Source organism: Phaethon aethereus (genome assembly GCF_964289735.1).
Source record: "Phaethon aethereus genome assembly, chromosome: 3".
Classification (NCBI taxonomy): domain Eukaryota; kingdom Metazoa; phylum Chordata; class Aves; order Phaethontiformes; family Phaethontidae; genus Phaethon; species Phaethon aethereus.
The window spans coordinates 129,820,122-129,838,539 of record NC_138576.1 but is presented as its reverse complement, the minus strand read 5'-3'; the positions used below and the strand labels follow the sequence as shown (position 1 = coordinate 129,838,539).

At 55.6% G+C, this 18,418-nt stretch overlaps 1 protein-coding gene across 1 annotated transcript in view; it reads right to left on the bottom strand.

Moving 5' to 3' along the window:
* SLC24A3 (solute carrier family 24 member 3) overlaps positions 1–3,669 on the bottom strand; it is a gene marked incomplete at both ends in the record, with an annotated part of 173,112 nt that extends 169,443 nt beyond the window's left edge. Inside the window, one exon of the mRNA XM_081997959.1 lies at positions 3,549–3,669. Coding sequence (XP_081854085.1) covers positions 3,549–3,669 — 121 coding nt within the window. The remainder of the gene's footprint in view (positions 1–3,548) is intronic.
* Between the last annotated feature and the right edge of the window lie 14,749 nt (positions 3,670–18,418).

Here is an 18,418-nt window from a genome sequence, read left to right as displayed (position 1 = left end):
CACACGGACGACCGGACACCTATCAGTCCTGTAAAGACAGCCTCAGCTTTGGATGTGGAGTAAGTCTCAGAGCTAGTCAGAATGCACCTGGCAGACCTTGCTCCACCATCCTGAATACTTCACTCCCATCAAGTTAGAACAAGACTTAAAAGCAACCCAAATCTTCCGTGCTTGAATCACGCAGGCAACTCCATTTGCTTGGATGTGCCCATCCCCATGAGTAAGGGCTGCAGCTTCAGACCCAGCTCTTCCTTACCATCCTGCCAAAAACACACACACAAAGAAAGAAGAAAAGAAATATCCCACTGACTGATGTCCCTGCTATTCTTGCCGTCCGCCGCAGCAAACTGGTAAAAGGCCTGACTCAGAAGCCTCCCTTGAAAAAACTGAATCATCACAGTTTGGAAGATGGTCTCATATAATGAAGGAGTCTCTCTTCCCCACTCCTCCCTCGCTTTATGAGAGAGAATTTAAGAGTCAGACTGATGGAGGGGGGGGAGAAAACTTCATGCTTTGTTTGGCTCTTTCTGCAAGGATGGCAGAGGCAGGCAGTCTTGGAAGCAACTCACACTGTTCAAGTTAAGGAGATGTTTCTACAACTCTCCTTCGCCTCCAGTCCCCCTCAGCAGACCAAAAAGCATACAGCAGTCCAGTGGTTGGCAGCTGTATTTCGGGTCTGCAGAGCAGTGTTTGGTCTCAGTGACACCTCGTATTTAGCAGCGTACTTCCTTGATGTCGGAGCACAACCACGGACTTGCGCTGCCTGCAGGAGGGAAAGGGGCACCCCACCTGTACGTTCAGTGCCCGGGTGAACTTAGTGAACTTGAATTTCTTCTTAATTTGCACTGTATCCATTTTTGAAAGCCTGAGCCTTGTGCAATATAAAGATCTTTGGCATGACCCTCATGTAAACATTATAATGTTGTAACACTTTGTTATTACACATCGTTTAGCATCAGGAGATCTCGAAGCGACGTGAAAAGGAGGCCTCCTTTCAGAGACCAGCCAAGTGAGACATGGAGAGATTAAGCCACCCAGCAAAGCAGTGGGACCACAAGAACAGAAACCCAGATCTCATGCCCTACCCTACAGGGTCGCCCACTACAGACGGCTTCTCAATTAAAACGCTGCGGTCACCTGCCTCTTCAGGGAGAGCTCTAGCCTATTTCTCGCGCGTAGATGGAAGTGCACACACCCTCTGAACGAGGCTTTGGCACCTCGCACCCCTCTGTGAACAGAGGTCACCCATGACTCGAAAAGCCACGCTCCTCTGGATCCAGGCCGTGACAGAGACGGTGGCTGAGGGCAAGGGGACTAAGAAAAACAGCAGCATAAAAAGCGGGAACGTATCAACTAAAAAGGTGCTTCAAGCCCAGGGTTGCGGCACTGGATCACACCGTGATGCAACAGCTCTACAGGAGCGGCAGTCACTCCAGCGTCTCCACCGCGCCCCAAGGAAACCTGCGCCCAGCTTTACGCCACCGTCGGCCTCTCTGGCATCAAGGTTGCGAGCGAGCTGCGCGTCAGCTGCGTGCACTGCCGAGCCAGAGCCCCCGATTCCTTGCTCCAAACGTCACACCCCCTTGCTAGCGAAAACTACCCTGGGAGCGCGGGGTAAGGCTGCCGCCTCCTGCCAGGGGAGCGGGAAGGGCGATCCCATTTGATACAAAAGCACTGCAGTCTAGTCAAAAGTTTGCATTTGATCTTAAACCACGTTTTTACATGGGAAAAATATTTACATCACTAAACCAAAATGCATCTTTCCACCTCCTCTCTAATCACGACACAAACAAGCCACAGAGAGCGTCAGGCTGTTGGTTGATAGCAAGGCTCCCAAGAGAGCCCAGTCACTTCGGTCCAGACCGAAGGGGCAGCAGATGCAGCGGGCGCTGTGGAGAAATTCCACCTGTGAAACAACTCTTCTCGTTGTCGGTGCCGGCTCTGCGCGGCAGCAAACGCACAGGGTGCCGGCTTTATTACGCCAAATGCTATTTCTCATCTCTCTGATTAATTTTAAGCTAGCTCTGATCACACACAACGTGAGATACTCTCCCAAACTGAAGCAAAACAGCGAGAGTCCTGACAAAAGTCAGCAGTGCCGGCTGGGGAACACTTTGGGCAATTCAAGCAAAGCACAGACAAACTGATCTACCGCACAGACTTTACAGCCTGTGCCGCCTTTACTCGCAGGACGGAGCTCCCTTCCGCACCAGCGGGAAAACCAGGTTCAATGAGAGTGAAACACGGGATGGGAAACCACGCTGCCCGTCAGAGAGAAGAGTGCACTCCGTGCACCATTTAAGATAGGTCTGAGATTTGCTTTTGCCATGTAACCTACAATTTATCGTGTGACAAAGGCAAGCAGCAAGCTGCCAGCCTGCTCCCCTGGAGAACAGGCTGGAGATGGCTCGGATTCCCACCGACAGAAAGTGGGAAGGGAGCAGAAGCCTGGCCCCACCGCCACGAGAGACAGAGTACACCAGAGGAAACACCTTTTCACCGGCAGCCTTTGGACTTTATCTAAAAGAAGGACTGGTATTAGGCTCATACATCTGTGTATACCATGTGGGTAGGCTTAAATACGCTTACGTACACGCATACACCTTTGATTACTTACAGCGATCCTCGTGTCTGTCTTTCCTGGCCTTACGTCTCAAAAGCAATCACCACGCTCATGAAAAACAAACCTAACTTTTAGAATACACGTATGAAAAAAAATTAAAATTCATTACTTTAAGCTCATTAAAGTCCCAAATCTTAAAAACCCATCCAGGCACTGCTAGGCTCCATAAGAAAAACTGCGTTCAAGTCTTAGCTAGTGTTTGCGCTCTTTCCTAAACATCAGAGCATTCCTTACACCATGCTGGACACCGTGAAACCCTTAAGACACGTCTGTTTATTTAAAAAGCAAATTCAAGTCACGGAGGGGTACGCTCTCCTTCGCTTAAAGGAAAATAAGCCTTGCGTAAATTCTGCTTACACTCACATATTTGCAATGCAAAATATAAATCGCTCGCTATCAGCCGCTCCGCGCAGCTGGCTGCAAAACGCAGCCGGAGACGGCCGCCGGCCACCCGGGAGCGAGCCGCCCCCTCCTCTCCGAGCGGCGCACGGAGCCCGTTCGAACCGAAGCCTCCCCAGTGGGGGGGGGGGGGGTGTGTGGAGGCTGCCCCGGCCCCGCGGGCCCCGGCGGGCGCGCCCCGGCCCCCCAGCGCCGCGCCTCGCCGCGGGGACCCCGGCCGCCGGAACGCCTCCTGCGGGGGCCCGGGGGGCCCCGCTCCGCCGGCGCCGCGACAGCCCGCTCCCGCGAAGTTTCTCTGCTCTCCCGGGGGCTCCCGCCGCCGCTCCGCAGCGCACCCCGCCCCGGCCCGGGGGAGGGCTCCGGCCCCGGCACGGATCCCCGGTGCGGGGGAGCCCCGGCCCGCCCCAGCCCCCGCGGGCTCCGCCTCGCCTTCCCCGACCACCCTCCGCACAGGTGACCGCGCCCGCCGCCGCGGCCCCGCAGCCCTGCCCGCCGCCCCTCGGAGCCGGCCCCGGCGCAGACTCACCGCCGCGGCCGGCCGCGCAGCCGGCCAGGAGCAGGGCCAGGGCGGCCAGGGCGCCCAGCTGCCCCTGCAGCAGCTCCCCCCGCCGCCGCCGCCGCCGCCGCTCCGCCGCCGAGGCGCCCATCGCGGCCGCTGCGCTGCGCTCCGCCGCGCCGCGCCGAGCCCAGCCGGGGCGCCGCAGCGCCGCCCCCGCCCGCCCTCCGCCGCCTGCGCGCCGGCCGGCCCAGCGCCCCTGCGCGGCGCGGGCAGCGGGCGCGCCCGGGAGGGGCGGGGAGGGGACGGGAGAGGATGGATGGGGCCGGCGGCGGCCCAAACTTCCCGGCCGGACCTCAGCCCCCCCCGCCCTCCTCCTCGCCGCCGGCGGCTGGGGCGGCTTCCTGGGCGGAGAGGGGGGCGGAGAGCAGGAGCCGCCCGTCCCCGGGTTGCCCCCGCCGCGCCTCCCACCCCGACCCCGCACGGAGGGGGGCCTCGCCGCGCCGCCCCCGCCGCACCCCGAGGCCCCCCACGCGGGGACAGCGCTTCCTGTGCTCCCGGCCGCACGGCGCGGGCAGCTGCGCGGCGGCCCCGGGGCGCGGCGCACACGGCCGCGCGTGGCGGGGCGGCTGGCGGGGGCTCCTTGCTGTTCCCCCCCACACCTCCCGAGCGCCACCCGCGCCAGACCTCCCACGGCCACGGCCGCGGCCCTGGCTCCGGCGCGCTTCCCCTCGGGCAACCCAGGACCTTCAGCATCGTCTTCTGGGCGAAGCTTTTACCCGCTCTTACAACGTGTGAACCCGAAACGCCCCCAAAGGCGGCGGGACCCCCCTCCCCTCGCGCCAGCGATCCCCCGTCCGAACGGCTGGCAGCCCTTGCCGCGACTCTTTTGCGTTGCGTACGCTCCCGCGCTGGAGGATCCTCACCGCGGGGTTTGTTTTTCCCCCTTTCTCACACTCTGCTCCCAACTCTCTGCTGGGCGAGCAACCGCCTGCACCACACGCCCTTCCAACACCCGTCCTGTGCAGCAGCAGGCGAGGGCAGACGTTCCGCGGGCGCGGCAACCACCACGCCGCGCTGGCAGCCGGGTTCACGCGCCGCCGGCGAGCTGTGCCACCGGCTACGGTTCGGGGCAGCCGCTGCGTCCGTCTGCCACTTGGGCTCCCGGGTTTACGGGCCTGAGCTGGCCTGAAGCTGTCCTCCCTCCTCCCCTGTTTAAAATCATAATTATTATTGCAGCATTAACACAAACACCTACTGCCTGCACCGCACCCAGCGTGCCGCGCACACGCGAAGACACAGCTGCCTCCGCGGGGCCTGCAGTTGCAAAGAAACACCATTACCCCAGCTCTTGAGGACGGGCAGTGGAGTTACCCGACGTATCTACCCGAGGAAGCAGAATGAACTCCGGGCAGAGTCTGGGTTTGAACCCCGAGTCCCTGAAACCGGAGCCGCTGTTTGGGATCCTTCCCGGGCCTCCCAGCCCCCCGCGCTGACGCCCTGACAGCAGCATTCGCAAGCGAGCTGGCGACGCAGAGAGGCGCTGGCTGAGATCAGCGAGAGGAGAGGGTGCGAAAGCATGGGCAGCGCTGTCTGCAGTGTGAACGCACTGAATCGAATCAAAGGAGATTGATGCAACGGCAAAACAGGAACCCTCCAGAAACCTTTCAGACGTTTCATCGTTTCAGGTTAAAATACTTCTGACGAAAACCCGAGCTGCAAGCAGCAGCGTGGAGTGCGCTTTCTGGTCCTTGCCCGTCCCAGCTCAGCAGCCCTGCGACTGGCACGCGCGCAGGAGCTCCGCTCCCTCTGCGCTGAACGGGGGCTGGCCCTCGCCGTGGGGAGGCTCTTCCTCGCCGCGCGTGACCGAAGCCCTCGCGAGCTGGCCAAAGCGGCACCGGGCGCTTTGCGGGCACGCCTGGGCTTTGGGACACAGGCACAGCGGCAGCCATCCAGCATCCTCACTTCAGTGCGCACCCGCGCACTGCCCGGCCCACGACAGCGAAACGCCCCTCGACTGGAGAACCACCTTCAGATGAGACGAAGAAGAAAGTAGAAGAAATACAGCTGTTCCTATAGCCTACAGATTACCCAAGAGGTGCTACAGCCGGCCACACGCAGACACAGAAATACGGAAAGCATCGTGCTCAATATTTTTGATCAGTTACTAACCGCTTTCATTAGAGAGGGTCTCATTCTGGGGTCAGCCTCTCATTACGCACTCAGCTACCAGCCTCTCCTCCAAGGGTTTCTCACAATTCTGGACTTAATCAGGATGTCGGTTTTCAACACTGCTTTTAAGGATTTATCGATTGTGCTCCTACACACAACTTTAGAAATGCTGGTGTCCCTGTTGGCCCCAGGTAGGCAGAGCCAGTTCGCATCCAGACAGTAAATAGCATGAGTTAACAAGCTGTCCTAGGATGTAACTATGGAAGAAGTGTTTTGGTTTGGGTTGGGTGTTCTCTGAGTAGGATACACTCCCTTGCCCCTGGCAGGGCAGGTTTTATCCCATGGTAAAAAAAACTCGGAAACCCGTAGCGCTGTTTGCAATAAGTCACCACAATTTATGACACAGTCTCATCGCTTGCTCTTGAGCAATACCATGCGAAAGCCACCAACCAGCTTTGGGGCGAGAGCACTTTGGGGGTGAATGTCCCCATCGCTGACATGACAGAGCACTGTGACAGTACTCCTAAACTATTCCTTTCGAATCTAAACATCCTTTTGACGTCTGTAGCTGCTCAAAAATATGACCCCGAGAGTCATTGCAAAATCATTATTCACCCCTCCGTCATAAGCCGCCTTTCCGTCCCGCTGCAGAGCTGCTCGTAAACACCAAGGTGTAAGCTCGCTACGTTGGGAATTAAGCCTGGGACTATCTGGGAAGCCCGTGCAGCTTAGGAACAAATTTCCCACTCGGAATCGCAAAGTAATTTAGCAAATTCCTTACTAGCATAGTAAGTACTAGCTTGTGAAACATTTCCATTTCCGGGGAGCATAAGACAGGGGAGAATTTCCTCTCCTCTCCCACTGATAAACCCGTGTGTAGGTGGAGCAGGCTTTGAACCGATCTGTCTGCAGGACGAAACAGAAGGAAGGGAATCACTGTGGATGTTACTCTTCTAAGAGAAAAGCTCTTCTATTTATCTTCTGTAGGAGCCTTCTGCAAGGGGAAAAAAAAAAAAAAAGCCTGTAAAAGAAAGAACAGGCAAGACTAACGTGCTGGTGAATATATAGTTTACTTTATGTCACCTCTTCCACCTTCTTCCTTTCACTCTAGTTCCTCTTCTGACCACTTCAGTACTCTTCAAAGAGCATCTCTTGATGACCTAATATTTGAACAGTGTGGGAACTTAATGTGCTGCATTTAGGCCATCAGATCATAGCGATGCACCACCTGATTCCACCTCCTTAAAAAAAAAAAAGGGGAACCAGATTATCTCAGTGCTTTTTGAATGCCAGTCGGCAAAGCTGCGCGGATGAGGCGTTGTGACTGTTGGAGATGGGTCGCAGGTAGCAGAACCACCACGTGTTCTTTGGAGTTCCTTCTGCAAGCCCGGCAAGGAAACCCTGTTTAGCTGGCCTCAGCATCAGCTGGGCTGAGGAAGGGAGAGAGCAGGTGCCCAAACGTCTCCTCTTACACAATGGCAGTCTTTGCACAGGAGAGCACACTGCTGCTGCTTTCAGCAGTCGCTCACAGGTTCCAGCCGCTGTCTGGTTACCTGTGCATGGTGGGAACCTTCCTGAAATAACAACTGAAGAGCTGCCTGGCTCAAACTCTTGCTGGACCTCACAGGCCAGGGACCAGTCTAAAGGCTGGTTAAGTTTGATCTGTACCATAAGTCTTAATCAGTGTAATGGCGTTCAAGCGTGTGTGAAACCTCACCTTGGGGCTGAAAAAGAGCAGAGGTGCCAAGGAAAGTCTTACTTTCCCAGATGAACCCTGCAATGCTTTAGTGATGCGTGTGGATTCCCCGTGAGTGGCTACTTGCATCTCTGCTGCCGTGCTCTCCTGGGAGGGCTGTGGAAACGCTTTGCTGCAGACTCCAGAGGAGGTCCCGTTAGCTTTGCTAGGGCCCAGGAAGGTTCCCAGAGAGCTGGCTCTCAGAAGGGCAGAAAGATGCACTTTTGTTCTTTCCAAAGCCTCATCACAGCTTAAAACCACATAAAGCATCGGGAGAAAACTGTGTAAAACACAGGATACAGATGTGCAGAGATGACAGCCAGATGTGCCTTAGTGGAGCTAAGGAACAGTCGTGACTGTTTAAAGGAGAGCAAACAGCCTCGCGTACTTGGCATTTTCCCCTGCAAACCACGCCAAGTTCTGCTCTTCAGACCAAACAGAGATTTCCTTCTGTTTGGACTGGCAGATTACACTCACGAAGAGCTTTCAACTCTGGAGGAAAATGTTCAGGATTAACGTGGAGAAGCATCTTCAGGTAGACCTTAGCCAGCCAGGATCCAGGCTGCCAGGTATAGTGGCCTCCGACCAGTGGGCAGCATCCCGCGGCAGTTCGGAGGACTGAAGGGGGGCCAGACGCAGCACTCGATAGCTGCCCCGGGGCCTGGCCCACACGGCTGCAGTGCCAGGCACGCTGCGAGAGCGGGGCTGGGCAGTACTTCCCATGCCGGGATGTGTGCGGGCCGCCTGTTGTGGCGGAATCACCGGGTTCTGCTGCATTTCACTCCCGAAACTGCTGTTGAAGACGCATCAGGGGCAGCCTAGGCAGACCAGAAGGAAATAGCAGGAGGTTTCCTTGGGTTTGGTTTTAGCCTATAAAAACCATACCTTTTCAGCAGAGTTCCTGTGCCACGTCGCCAAGTCACTGTCTGCACAGAAAGTTTCACCCTTCCACCTCAGGCTTTAGCTGGTTATACGTATGTTTTAAGCGGTTTATTGGCAGGGCTGTGGTGGCTGAGCACAGTGAGAGGGGATGGCTTAAACCAGCTGTTTAACCCACAAGCCATAGACACATACCCTCTTTGCAAACCGCAGAGAGGATGCGATTAAATACGCGGCTGATTACCACCGATGGTTGCTCCCTCCTTCCTGCGTGGGATCCCCTGGCGAGCGGAAAGCTCGTGTGAGCAATCCTGCTCTGCTCCCATGCCAAGGTAGCCATCTCAATGCCAGTTGCTGGTGACGCTGGGTTCGGTAACTCCGACCGACGTTGCACTGCAGGAGGTCAGGGAGCGCGTGTACGCTCCTCCTGCGCAGAGCCGCAAGGACGTCGCTGCTAGCTGATGGCCAGCAGCTGCAGGGCGCGATGTCTTCGGTCAGCTAATGGGCAGTGCCACGCAAAGCGATGACAAACTACTTACTTTCAGTCATGCACTCGTACTCCAGGTTCAAAGTGTTTGAAAGGCTGCCCAGCTGATACGATTTCCGTGTGAAAACAGCTTGCAGTAGTTTAGGTTATGCCTGTTCCCATTTGATGTAAGAGCATCTAAATAAGTTTGCATCTGCTTAGATGAAACAGCTTAAGGTCATACCCCTTGGATAAAGCTGGGTGCCTTCCTTATGAAGGCTGGCGGTTCTCCCCTATCTGAAAAGCTTGAGCAAACACTTGCACGTCCATGCTTTGGGGGAATTTGGGGCTTTAGGGAGGCATCAGCATGACCCAAAGTCTTCCTGCAGCAAGAGGGAGGCCCATCTCCATCACAGAGCTAACACAACCGCTCTCTCCTACTCCCCAAGCAAAGAGAGGCGATGCCTCTGGCTGAGCCGTCAGCCCTCAGCCCTCCCAGGCCAGAGCAGGACTTTGCTGAGCACACCCGCACCCGGCCGGCCCTGTGCAGGGAGAGCAGAGCAGGCAGTGGCTGGAGGGAACCAGGGAGGGCGGGAGGCGCCTGCAGAGGAGGAAGGCGAAGAGTTGGGGGAGCGCTCGGAAGCGCTGGAATGCACCAGAGGTGCTTGCCGGATGAAAGCATCTGCTCGCCATGGGGTCCACAGCAGTCGGGGGGCCCCCAACCCTGCCAGAGGCGGAAGGGTCAGCATCGGGCTGTCGCAGAGCCGTCTCTGCTCAGCCGAGCAGGGAGGCTGTGTGCTGCAGGCAAGGAAATTGGTCCCTCCTGGGTTTTGGGCCACTGAATAGAGGGAAGCGGCCACAGGAAAAGCAAAGAGGACGACTCCAAACAGCGGTGTAAAGACCAGGTCCGTCCCCAGAACATGCCCGCGCATGTGTCCGTAGCATCCGTGCTGCGTCTCCCTCCCGTCGGTGCTGGGGGGTGCCGGCTGTACGGGAGGAGGCAGAGGGGATGAGCTCTCAGTCCTTCAGCTGCTCAGGAAAACAAACAAGGCTGTGACAGAGCTGGTTTCTGGCTGGCCTTCTCCCAGAGGGATTTTGGCGGTTAAAGGAGGGCAGTATCATCTGGCTTTCTTACTCCATTTCTCTTCTGCACTCTCTCTCAGACAGATTTTTCTAAAGCTTTCCACATCCTCTCTCTTTCTTGACCGAAGATTCTCAATTAAACGCATAGATGAACAAACAGAGGAGAGAAAGCACACCTACTGTATTTGTATGTGTGTACACGTTTCTCCCTTTTTGAGGCTCGGAGACATTTTCTTCTCCAGCCCCCACCCCGCCTGGCAGGTGCTATTTTCCCTCACCGAGGCCAGCCAGGGTGGGAGCCGGCGGGGCAGGATGCAGCAGGAAAGCCCTCCTCTACGAGAGCGCCCAGCTGCGGAGCCCCGGGAGCCCTCCCCAGGCTGGGACACGCAGCAGTCCCGCACCGCTGCTGCGGGACGGGTGCACGGGCGCCGGCGCTGCCCAAGCTCGCCGGCGGCAGGGCTGCCTTCCCCGGCCCCGGGGCAGCGGGGCCGCGCAGGCGGCGGGCTGCCGGGCCTCGCAGAAAGGCAGCGCTTGCCTGGGCCGATGCACGGAGGGGCAGCCCGCGAGGAGCTCCTCCGCTTCGGCAGAGAACACTCTCTCCTCTTACCGCATCGAGCCATTGCTCCGGCACTGCCCCGCCAGCGGCGGCCGTCGGCAGTCCGTCACCGCCTCCGGCTCTTCTTGGTCCCAGCCTAGCCGAGGTCCCCCTCTGCCTTCAGACGCGGCGCTCGCCCTTCCCAGGGCCACTGCAGGGGCTTGTCCCGCTGGTTAAGCCTCTGCTCTCGGCGTGTCTTTGGGAATGTCTTATATCAGCGGCAAGGAGAAGTAATGACTGAATCGAGCCTGCGAAGTGTAAAAGCCAACCAGGCTTCTTTCAGGATGAAAGAGGCAATAAAAACACTGGTATTAATAGAAAAATATTTGTTACTTCATGGGATATCAGGGCTTCCCGTGGTTTGAGGTTATGTCTTGCATAGCTCATTGCTGAACGCCTCGGGATGGCTCTGCTTTCCTTTTTTTTCTTTCGGCGGCCGGCTTGCTCACTCTCAAGTCAATGATCTGGTTTACAAATAGAGCAATTCTGCATCTCCTTATCGGACATCCCCTCACACTCCGCTTCCGCAAGCACACGCAGACGTGGAATGGGCTGGTGCTATGTCTGTTTGCATCACGCCTCGGTGAAAGGCTGTAGAATAACAAGTGGTTTATAGAAAAGCACGTCGAGAGCTGCTACTCTATCTGCCTGATGGCACGAGAACACAGCAAGGCGTTTAACAAATTTAAAGGGCAGAAAATTCCAACGACATGCAAGTGAAATCCCATCACACACAGCGGAGTTACCCTGGAGGACCCTTGGCCACAGGAAGTTGTTTCTGAGGCCAGAAGAAATTCTGAAAAGCAGAAGGCGGCTGGGTAACCATGCAAATGTGGAGAACAGCAGTGTCGGAATTAACCCTATCACTGCTACATCCAGAGGTCACAGCTTACAGCTCGTGAAAGTCCTAGGTAAAAAAAAGGTCAAGAAATCTAAGACAAAGCTCAGATCACCACCGGTCCACCTGCCCCTTCGCTGCTGAAGACCCCTCCGGTGATCTGCCCGTGAGGGGTGCTGTCCTCCAAAGCGCCACAGCCGAGGGACGCTGGCGGGTGCCGGGCTCTGCCCCCACCTTCCTCACGTCCCCCTGCCCCCCCCAGGCCCTCTCTCGCAGCCGACGGCCCTCGGGCGTTCCTCGCATTAATTTTGTCCCCGGCCCTGTATGAAAGCACCTCGTGTTCGCTGCCTTTCCTGAGCGGCCCTGCTGCTTCCTTGTCGAACAGGAGGACTCGCTGAGCCCTTTCCGACAGAAGCTCTCTCCTCTACCTCTCTGGCCGGGCCTCAAGCGGAGCTGACGCGACACCGGCCACCGCCGCAGGCAAAGCCGCGCCAAGCCACGGGCACCCCAGCGCTCGGGGGGCGTCTTATGAGCGAGAGGCACCTGAATCCCACGGGTGCCTCGGGCCCCACGGCATGCCGGTGGGTGACGAGGCAGGTGGGGACCTGCGGCGGGGGCCGCGGCTTCCGGCTTGGCAGCAAGGCCGCTCAGCGCGCTCCGTCGCCTTCTGCGCGCCGTGCAGACACACCTTCCCTTCCCCCTCGCCCTCCTCCGTCTCGGTAGCGTGCCTGGGCTCAGCGGAGGCCGCTGCTAGCGGCGGAGGAACTCCTGATCTGCAGGAGAGGTGCACAAGCGCCAAAGCCTCGGGGCCCTTTGTCCCCCTGGCACCGGAAGGACCTGTACGCGGCAGAGATCCGTGGGGTAGTCTGTGGGTCCCTATCCGAAACCGGCTCATCAGCACTCCGCGTATTCGCTGATGCAATCGGATCGCGGCGCTGCGGCTCCATCAGATAATTCCCAATTACAATAAGAAACGTGGCTGCTTGCCTGAGTGAGCTAAACTTACTGGCCCAGCTGACGTGGCTTCACTGAGGTCACTGGAAGGGAGCGTCCTGTGATTAGGTATATGGTTCATGGCCTACCGTGTTTTTCCCAGGTCCAGATATAGGAGAAGATGGAGAAGTTTATGGAGGAAGCTTCACCGGCATCCTGAACTGTGAGTGAAGCACGCCTGCGTTGACAGAAGACCCAGAGAGAGATTCAGGAGGGGTGTTACCTCCCGTCCGGCGGTAGCCCTCTCTTCTCTGCCTGTAAGCATGTTACTTGACAAAATTTGTCAGCAGTTCTCAGCAGCTGAGCACAAGTATGTCCAAATTATCATCACCAGCTTGGGACCCAGCTCACTCTGGAGTATGGCAACCCTGCCTGAAAGCCTGCCCGTGACTCCCTAGAGGTGCTAGCAGGGTGTAGCGCATCTGTGGTGCTCTGCAGAAGACCACTCGTGCTGCAGTGGTCTTCTGCAGCTCTTCTGCACTCTCTTCGTGGCCAGAGTAAGCAGTTACAGCATGCAAACTCCTACTTAAACTCAGTTCTGGCTCCGTTTCAGTCTCTCTGATTTATCAGGCCACGCACCTCCGAGCGTGCGTCTTGCTCCCGGAGACATCTAGTGAGTAGGCAGCGTAACACGAACTAACAGCCACCTAAGAGCCCTCCTACAGAGAAACTTGCCTCCCGTGCAATACGTGAAATAGGACATCGAATTTCCAGTCTCTAAGATACACCTCTACCAGCTTCGCTAAAATTAAGTCTTTCGTTCGCTGCGGCGAGTATCAGGTTTGTTAACCTTATGCTGAACAACACAGGCTTGAACACACGGGAGCCTTGACTCCTCCGGCGATGGTGTGGCCCGATGCCTCAGTCACGGCCTCTGCAAAGGCATCTCACCCACTCGGTGGTTTTCACCGCACTGGACGTTTGGGGGTGTCGGGCATTGCTGCCCAGCCCATAGCACACACGGCCTCGGAAAGCAAGTACGAACCTATTTTGAACGGAAAGAGAGGAATCCCCTCAATGAAAAGGAACAAGAGACCAGAACTTGTTGGCCAGGGAGCCTTTGGATCACCATCACCCGTAGCCTGCCCGAGGGCTGTCAGAGATGCTGCTCCCGTTCACCTCCCAGAAGACAGTGGCAAGGGAACGAGGCAGAGGAAACCCCTGCAAATTTTCTCCCTTTGGAAGCAGGGTGAAAGGGAGCCCTGGCATTCTCGCACGGACCTTTTGGACAAGGGGACAACTCGGATCGAAGAGAGCGTGGTGACTGCGCAGCAGGAAGCCGAGGAGCAATCTGCGATTCAAGCTGTCCAGGGCGAGGGGTGCAAGTGCTGGAGCAGAGCGCCCTTGGGCGGGACAACCTATCGGTCTGTTAATCAATCGGTTCCACCGCGCCGGAGTTTGTGCCCAAAACAAAGGGGCTGACTGGACACCTGCCAATAGAGCAGGTCCCAGCACCATCACCATCCTCTCTACCAAGTGCTGCCCTCGGCCCCAGAGTGGGCTGATCTAGATTTAAGTGACTTTGAGAATTTAAATCAGCAAGCAGCAATTCTGCACACAAACCATCAATTTTTGATCTTGTTTTGTGGTGGCGGGTTTTGTTTTGTTTTTTTTTAACTACAGAAAGGGCAGGTATAGTCCATTGATTGCTGTAATTCGACATTTCCTTTTTGTGCAGAACAGAAAACAGCGAGTCTATGCACACATATTTAAACCGCTGCATTACTTAATGGGCAATTTTACCTGCTAATTGTGCCAAGGTTAAATAGGTACAAAATGGCTTTTAAAACTTTTAAAAAATAGTTTAAAACTTCCTTAAATGGATACACGGCAGCAACGAGTTCATAACCTGTTTTGCCTTCCAAACAGATCGATGACACTAGAGCTGTAGTGCAGTTGTTATATGTTGCTAGTGGAATGGATTCGACTGCTTATGGTCAGCACATCCTTCAGCATTTTAGACCCAGTAAACATTGGGTCTAAATACTTAGACCCAATTGAGGCCCAGCCAGAGAGGCAGAGGAGAGAGTTTCTGTCTTAAAGAGCTTAAATTGGCTCCTCCCAGCCCGTTTTTATACGTGTAGTGGAAGAAAGAAAGAAACGAGCTCCTTGCCGTCTCGATACCACCTCAACCTATTTTAGCTGAAATATTGGACCAAGTTCTGGACAGAAAATACTCTTCAGATGTCAACGGGTGAGGATGATGCTGTTAGGGTTCGAGACCCAGTTTGTCACTTCCACAGCCTGCGCGGCTTGACCTTTGTAAAGCACAGATAGCAAACCTGTACTCTTGCACATTATCTAGTATTTCAGCTAGGTTAAGATAGCAATTTTCAGGCGTAAATGTTACCTGTAATTTAGTCAAATTTACTTTAAAATGTTTTATCTTAAAATAAAATCACGTTTTTAAAAAATCTATCAGAAATTAATAACCAAGTACAAAAGCTCTATTTTATTTTTAACAGTGTCTTTAGTGCTCGGCACACTTTTAAAACACACCTCTGGCACTTCTCGCAGCAAACGGGACGGCATGGGCAGCCCTCCTGCAGAGCCCCGGCGGCATCCCTGCGAGAGACTGAAAACCCCCGTCCGGTTTGCGGCGGGCAGACGCCGCCGCCCCAGGCACGCTATCGCGAGCGGCAGGAAACAGCCCGGGCGGCAAGGTCCCCCCGCGCCCAGAGGCCGAGCCTCTCCCCGCAGGCGCTCGCGGGAGCCGGCCGGGATGGGGCTCCCAGTGCCCCGGGGCGGGGGGCTCGGCAGCCGGGCTCCCTCCCGCGCCGCGGGCAGCAGCTCCCGCCCCAAAGCCTTGCGGCGGTTCCTCAGACCCTGCTCACGGAACGGTGCCCAGGAGCGGGTCCTCGCCCTCTGAAGAGCCGTGGGGCTGAACTAAGCAGGAACGGCCGCCACAGAGAAAAAAACCCGACAGTCCCACAAGTGGAAAGGAGCTGTGCTGGAAAAGCAACAAAATCAATCCCTGCTTCAATTAGGGAGAAATCTCTAATTTGTGGCGAGCCAAACTCTTAGTTAATCAACCAGAATTCCACTCGTTGGCACTAATAAATGAAACTCCTTATGTGAAAGACCACGCTTTACTGTGTGAGCAGTCGCTACTGAAAAGGAAAGCAGCTACGTCATGAGATTTACCTGTGCTCTCACTTGTTCCACTGGCCAGTTAGCCCTAATTCTTTTTGGTAACACTTAACAGCCCGCCATGCAAGTGCCACGCACATTAAGTTAATGCACATCAGGCCACCGTATTTTGTCAGATAAAGCAGTAATGGATTTGGAAGTCGGGCGGGACCATGGAATCAACCTGACAACCTCCTCCGGCCGCCCCTGTGCAAAGGCCAGCGAGCGCAGCGAGCCGGGGGTTGCTCCTGGGACTCCTCAGGCCCCAAGAGCCAGACGTGGACCCCTGGGCCAGAAAGCCAAGGTGCCGTCATCCCAGCAGCCCCAGCAATGAGATGAAGTCCTCAAATTATGTGTGTTAAGTACAGCTTAAGGGACAGCAAAGCAAGTTTCCACTAGCTATGCTTCAAATTCTTGTCCAATATAGTGGTTCTTTTTTTCCTGAATAGATATATGCTGTATTTCTACTGGCTATTTAGAAAGGAAAGGAAGAAAGCCTTATCCAGACCGTGACTTCATTCCTCCAAATATCTATTTTTTTTTTATTTCACACTTCAGGACCTAGTGCTCAGCTGGCATATAAATGGGTTTAATTCTGCTGGCTGCGGCACCGCTGTATCGCTAGTAAAGTAGGGTGGGTTGGGAAGCAGTGCAAGGTCTTACCTAGGCAGACATGCTCAGGAAAAAGAATCTAAATTAAGTCACTGCTTGACTTTAAGTGGATCAGTTAAACTGCATTCAACCTCTCAGTGCAAGTTCTTGCTCAGAAGCAAAATGACCTAAATTTGATTTGCCTCTAGTCATTTCCAAACTTAAATAACATTAAGGCCGCTTTAAATCAGAGTAGGACTGACCCCTTGGAAGTTAAATGCGGTTTAAGCAATACACTTACGTAGAGGGGGAAAAAAAAAACCAACAAAGAAAATAGTCAAAAGCTGCTGGCATGAAACTGCTGATTGATGACTGCTCTTCCATTAGTTAGTTAATGCTGGCCGTTAAGGGCAAACATTTTTGTCCTGCAAATTGCCTTAAAACAAAACTCGAGCCTAGACAAAGAGAATCAGGAGAGAAAATTAAACTCCTGGCTGCCATCAGATTTGTTTCCCATTCACACAAAAAGAAACGGTAGGCTCACCCCCGTCCGCCGTGCTCGGGAACTTAACCGGGAGAGCAGGTCTCCGTCGGCTGACGTGGATACGCCGCGTACCCCCGGGCAAGCGTCCGCTTCAAAAGAACAGAAACAGAGATGGATCCAGGTGCTGGTCACCCCCGTTTCATGAAGGCCACCGGCAATAGCCAAGTCCCCCCGGCACCGAGCCTCCCGTGAAAGCGGAGCGGGACCCTTCCTCGGGCAAACGGCAGGGCCCCTCCGGCAGCCTCGGCAGGCGCAGCAGCCGTCTCCCCGGCCCGTCACAAGCGTTACCGTCCTGCCGCTCGACGCTGCTGGACGGGGCCACCGACATTCCGCGTTTCCTCAGGACCGGGCGGCGCCACCGCCTCGCGGCACGGAACCGGGCCACCCAGGCCGCATGCCCGCAGAAACAGCTTCGGTGTGACGAGTCCGCCGTGCCCGTCCCGAGCCACCAGCTGAGAGGCCAGGGACCCGGCCGGCTGCCCGCAGCGCGCTTTGTGCGGCCTCCCGTGAGGCGTGGGGTACCTGCAAGTTACGTCGTTAATTAGGGAAGCAAATCAGCCCTCGGTTTCTGCTCCCGGCAAAGATGGCAAGTTACAAAGGCAGCGATATTCTAAGTAAATAGCCAGCATTCAAAAGAAGTCTCCCTGGTGTTCAAGATACCATTTTAGCGAGTTGACTATCCAGCCCACCGCCCTTCCGTCCGTCCGTCATCTGCTAATTCTGCAGCTCCACACACCCTTAGGCAAGGGCTCTCTCCTCACCCCGGGGCTCAGCCCACCCTGGGATCCGTGGGATCCGGCGCAGAGCCCCGGAGCCACGCTGGCGGTCCAGCTGCCGGAGCAGGGACGGCTGCTGTTCCCCTCGCCCAAAACCCCAGAGGTTCTTCTTGCGGGAGGAGCAATCGCTCCCCAAGACCTGGCAGCGGTATGGAGCTTATCTGTGTCTTACCTGTATCAGCGTATCCATATCAGCCGAGGAACTGATTATTCCCTCCTCTAAGAACAGCAGAGAGGAAACGACAGAAGACGTCTCCCCCACCCCACGCCATCCTCCTTTCCCGAGATAGGGTTTGAAAAGCAGAGATGAAGCCGTACAAAGAACTTCATTTTGCTAATCGGCTAATATGCTTGTTCCCAGCGTTACAGTCGTGTTGCAGAAATAGCAGTGCCAATTGTTTGCTTTGAATAAAAAGCCCACATATATTCTTTTCTAGCACCCCTATTTTCTTCAACAAAGTCTTAATAATGCAAAATCAAGGCTACTCCACCACTCTCTAGAAATAACTGCCCTGTAATTTAGTCTGGTGCTCTTCCCCCCTCAGTGAACTTTTCATCAGACATTTAGAAAGCTCAGGCGCAAATATTTTTGACTCGCAGTTTCTTTTTCAGCACTGCGTTACTCATCAGCGTACTAGGATATCTAAAGGATCTTGGCTACAATAATATCAACTGAATCAGAAAAACGGACAAATCACCGCACCTGAGATAAAAGCATCCTTCAGCGCTTAAATCGCATACGCCAAGCCGAGATTTTTGTCCTAAAAAGGCAGGGAAAAAAGGGAGGAAATCTGAGTAATTTGCAGGTGCTCACTTCCACCCCGCAAACGCTTTTCAGAATTCAGAAGCGCGCCTTGCGTGCGCTTTTCTCCCTCCAAAGCCGCACAATGCCACCGATTCAACCCAAATCCCAAACTAAAATAAAACCCAGCGAGACTCCGACCACGGGCGTACCAACGCCTGGCTGGGGAGCGGCCGCGCGCTGGGCGGCGGCGGCGGGTCCGGCAGCCCCTCGCCCTCTCTGCCGCAACGCCCGGCGCCAGCGGCGCGGGAGGAGCGCACGCCGACGCACCGCCCCGTGACCTGCAGCAGGAGCGGG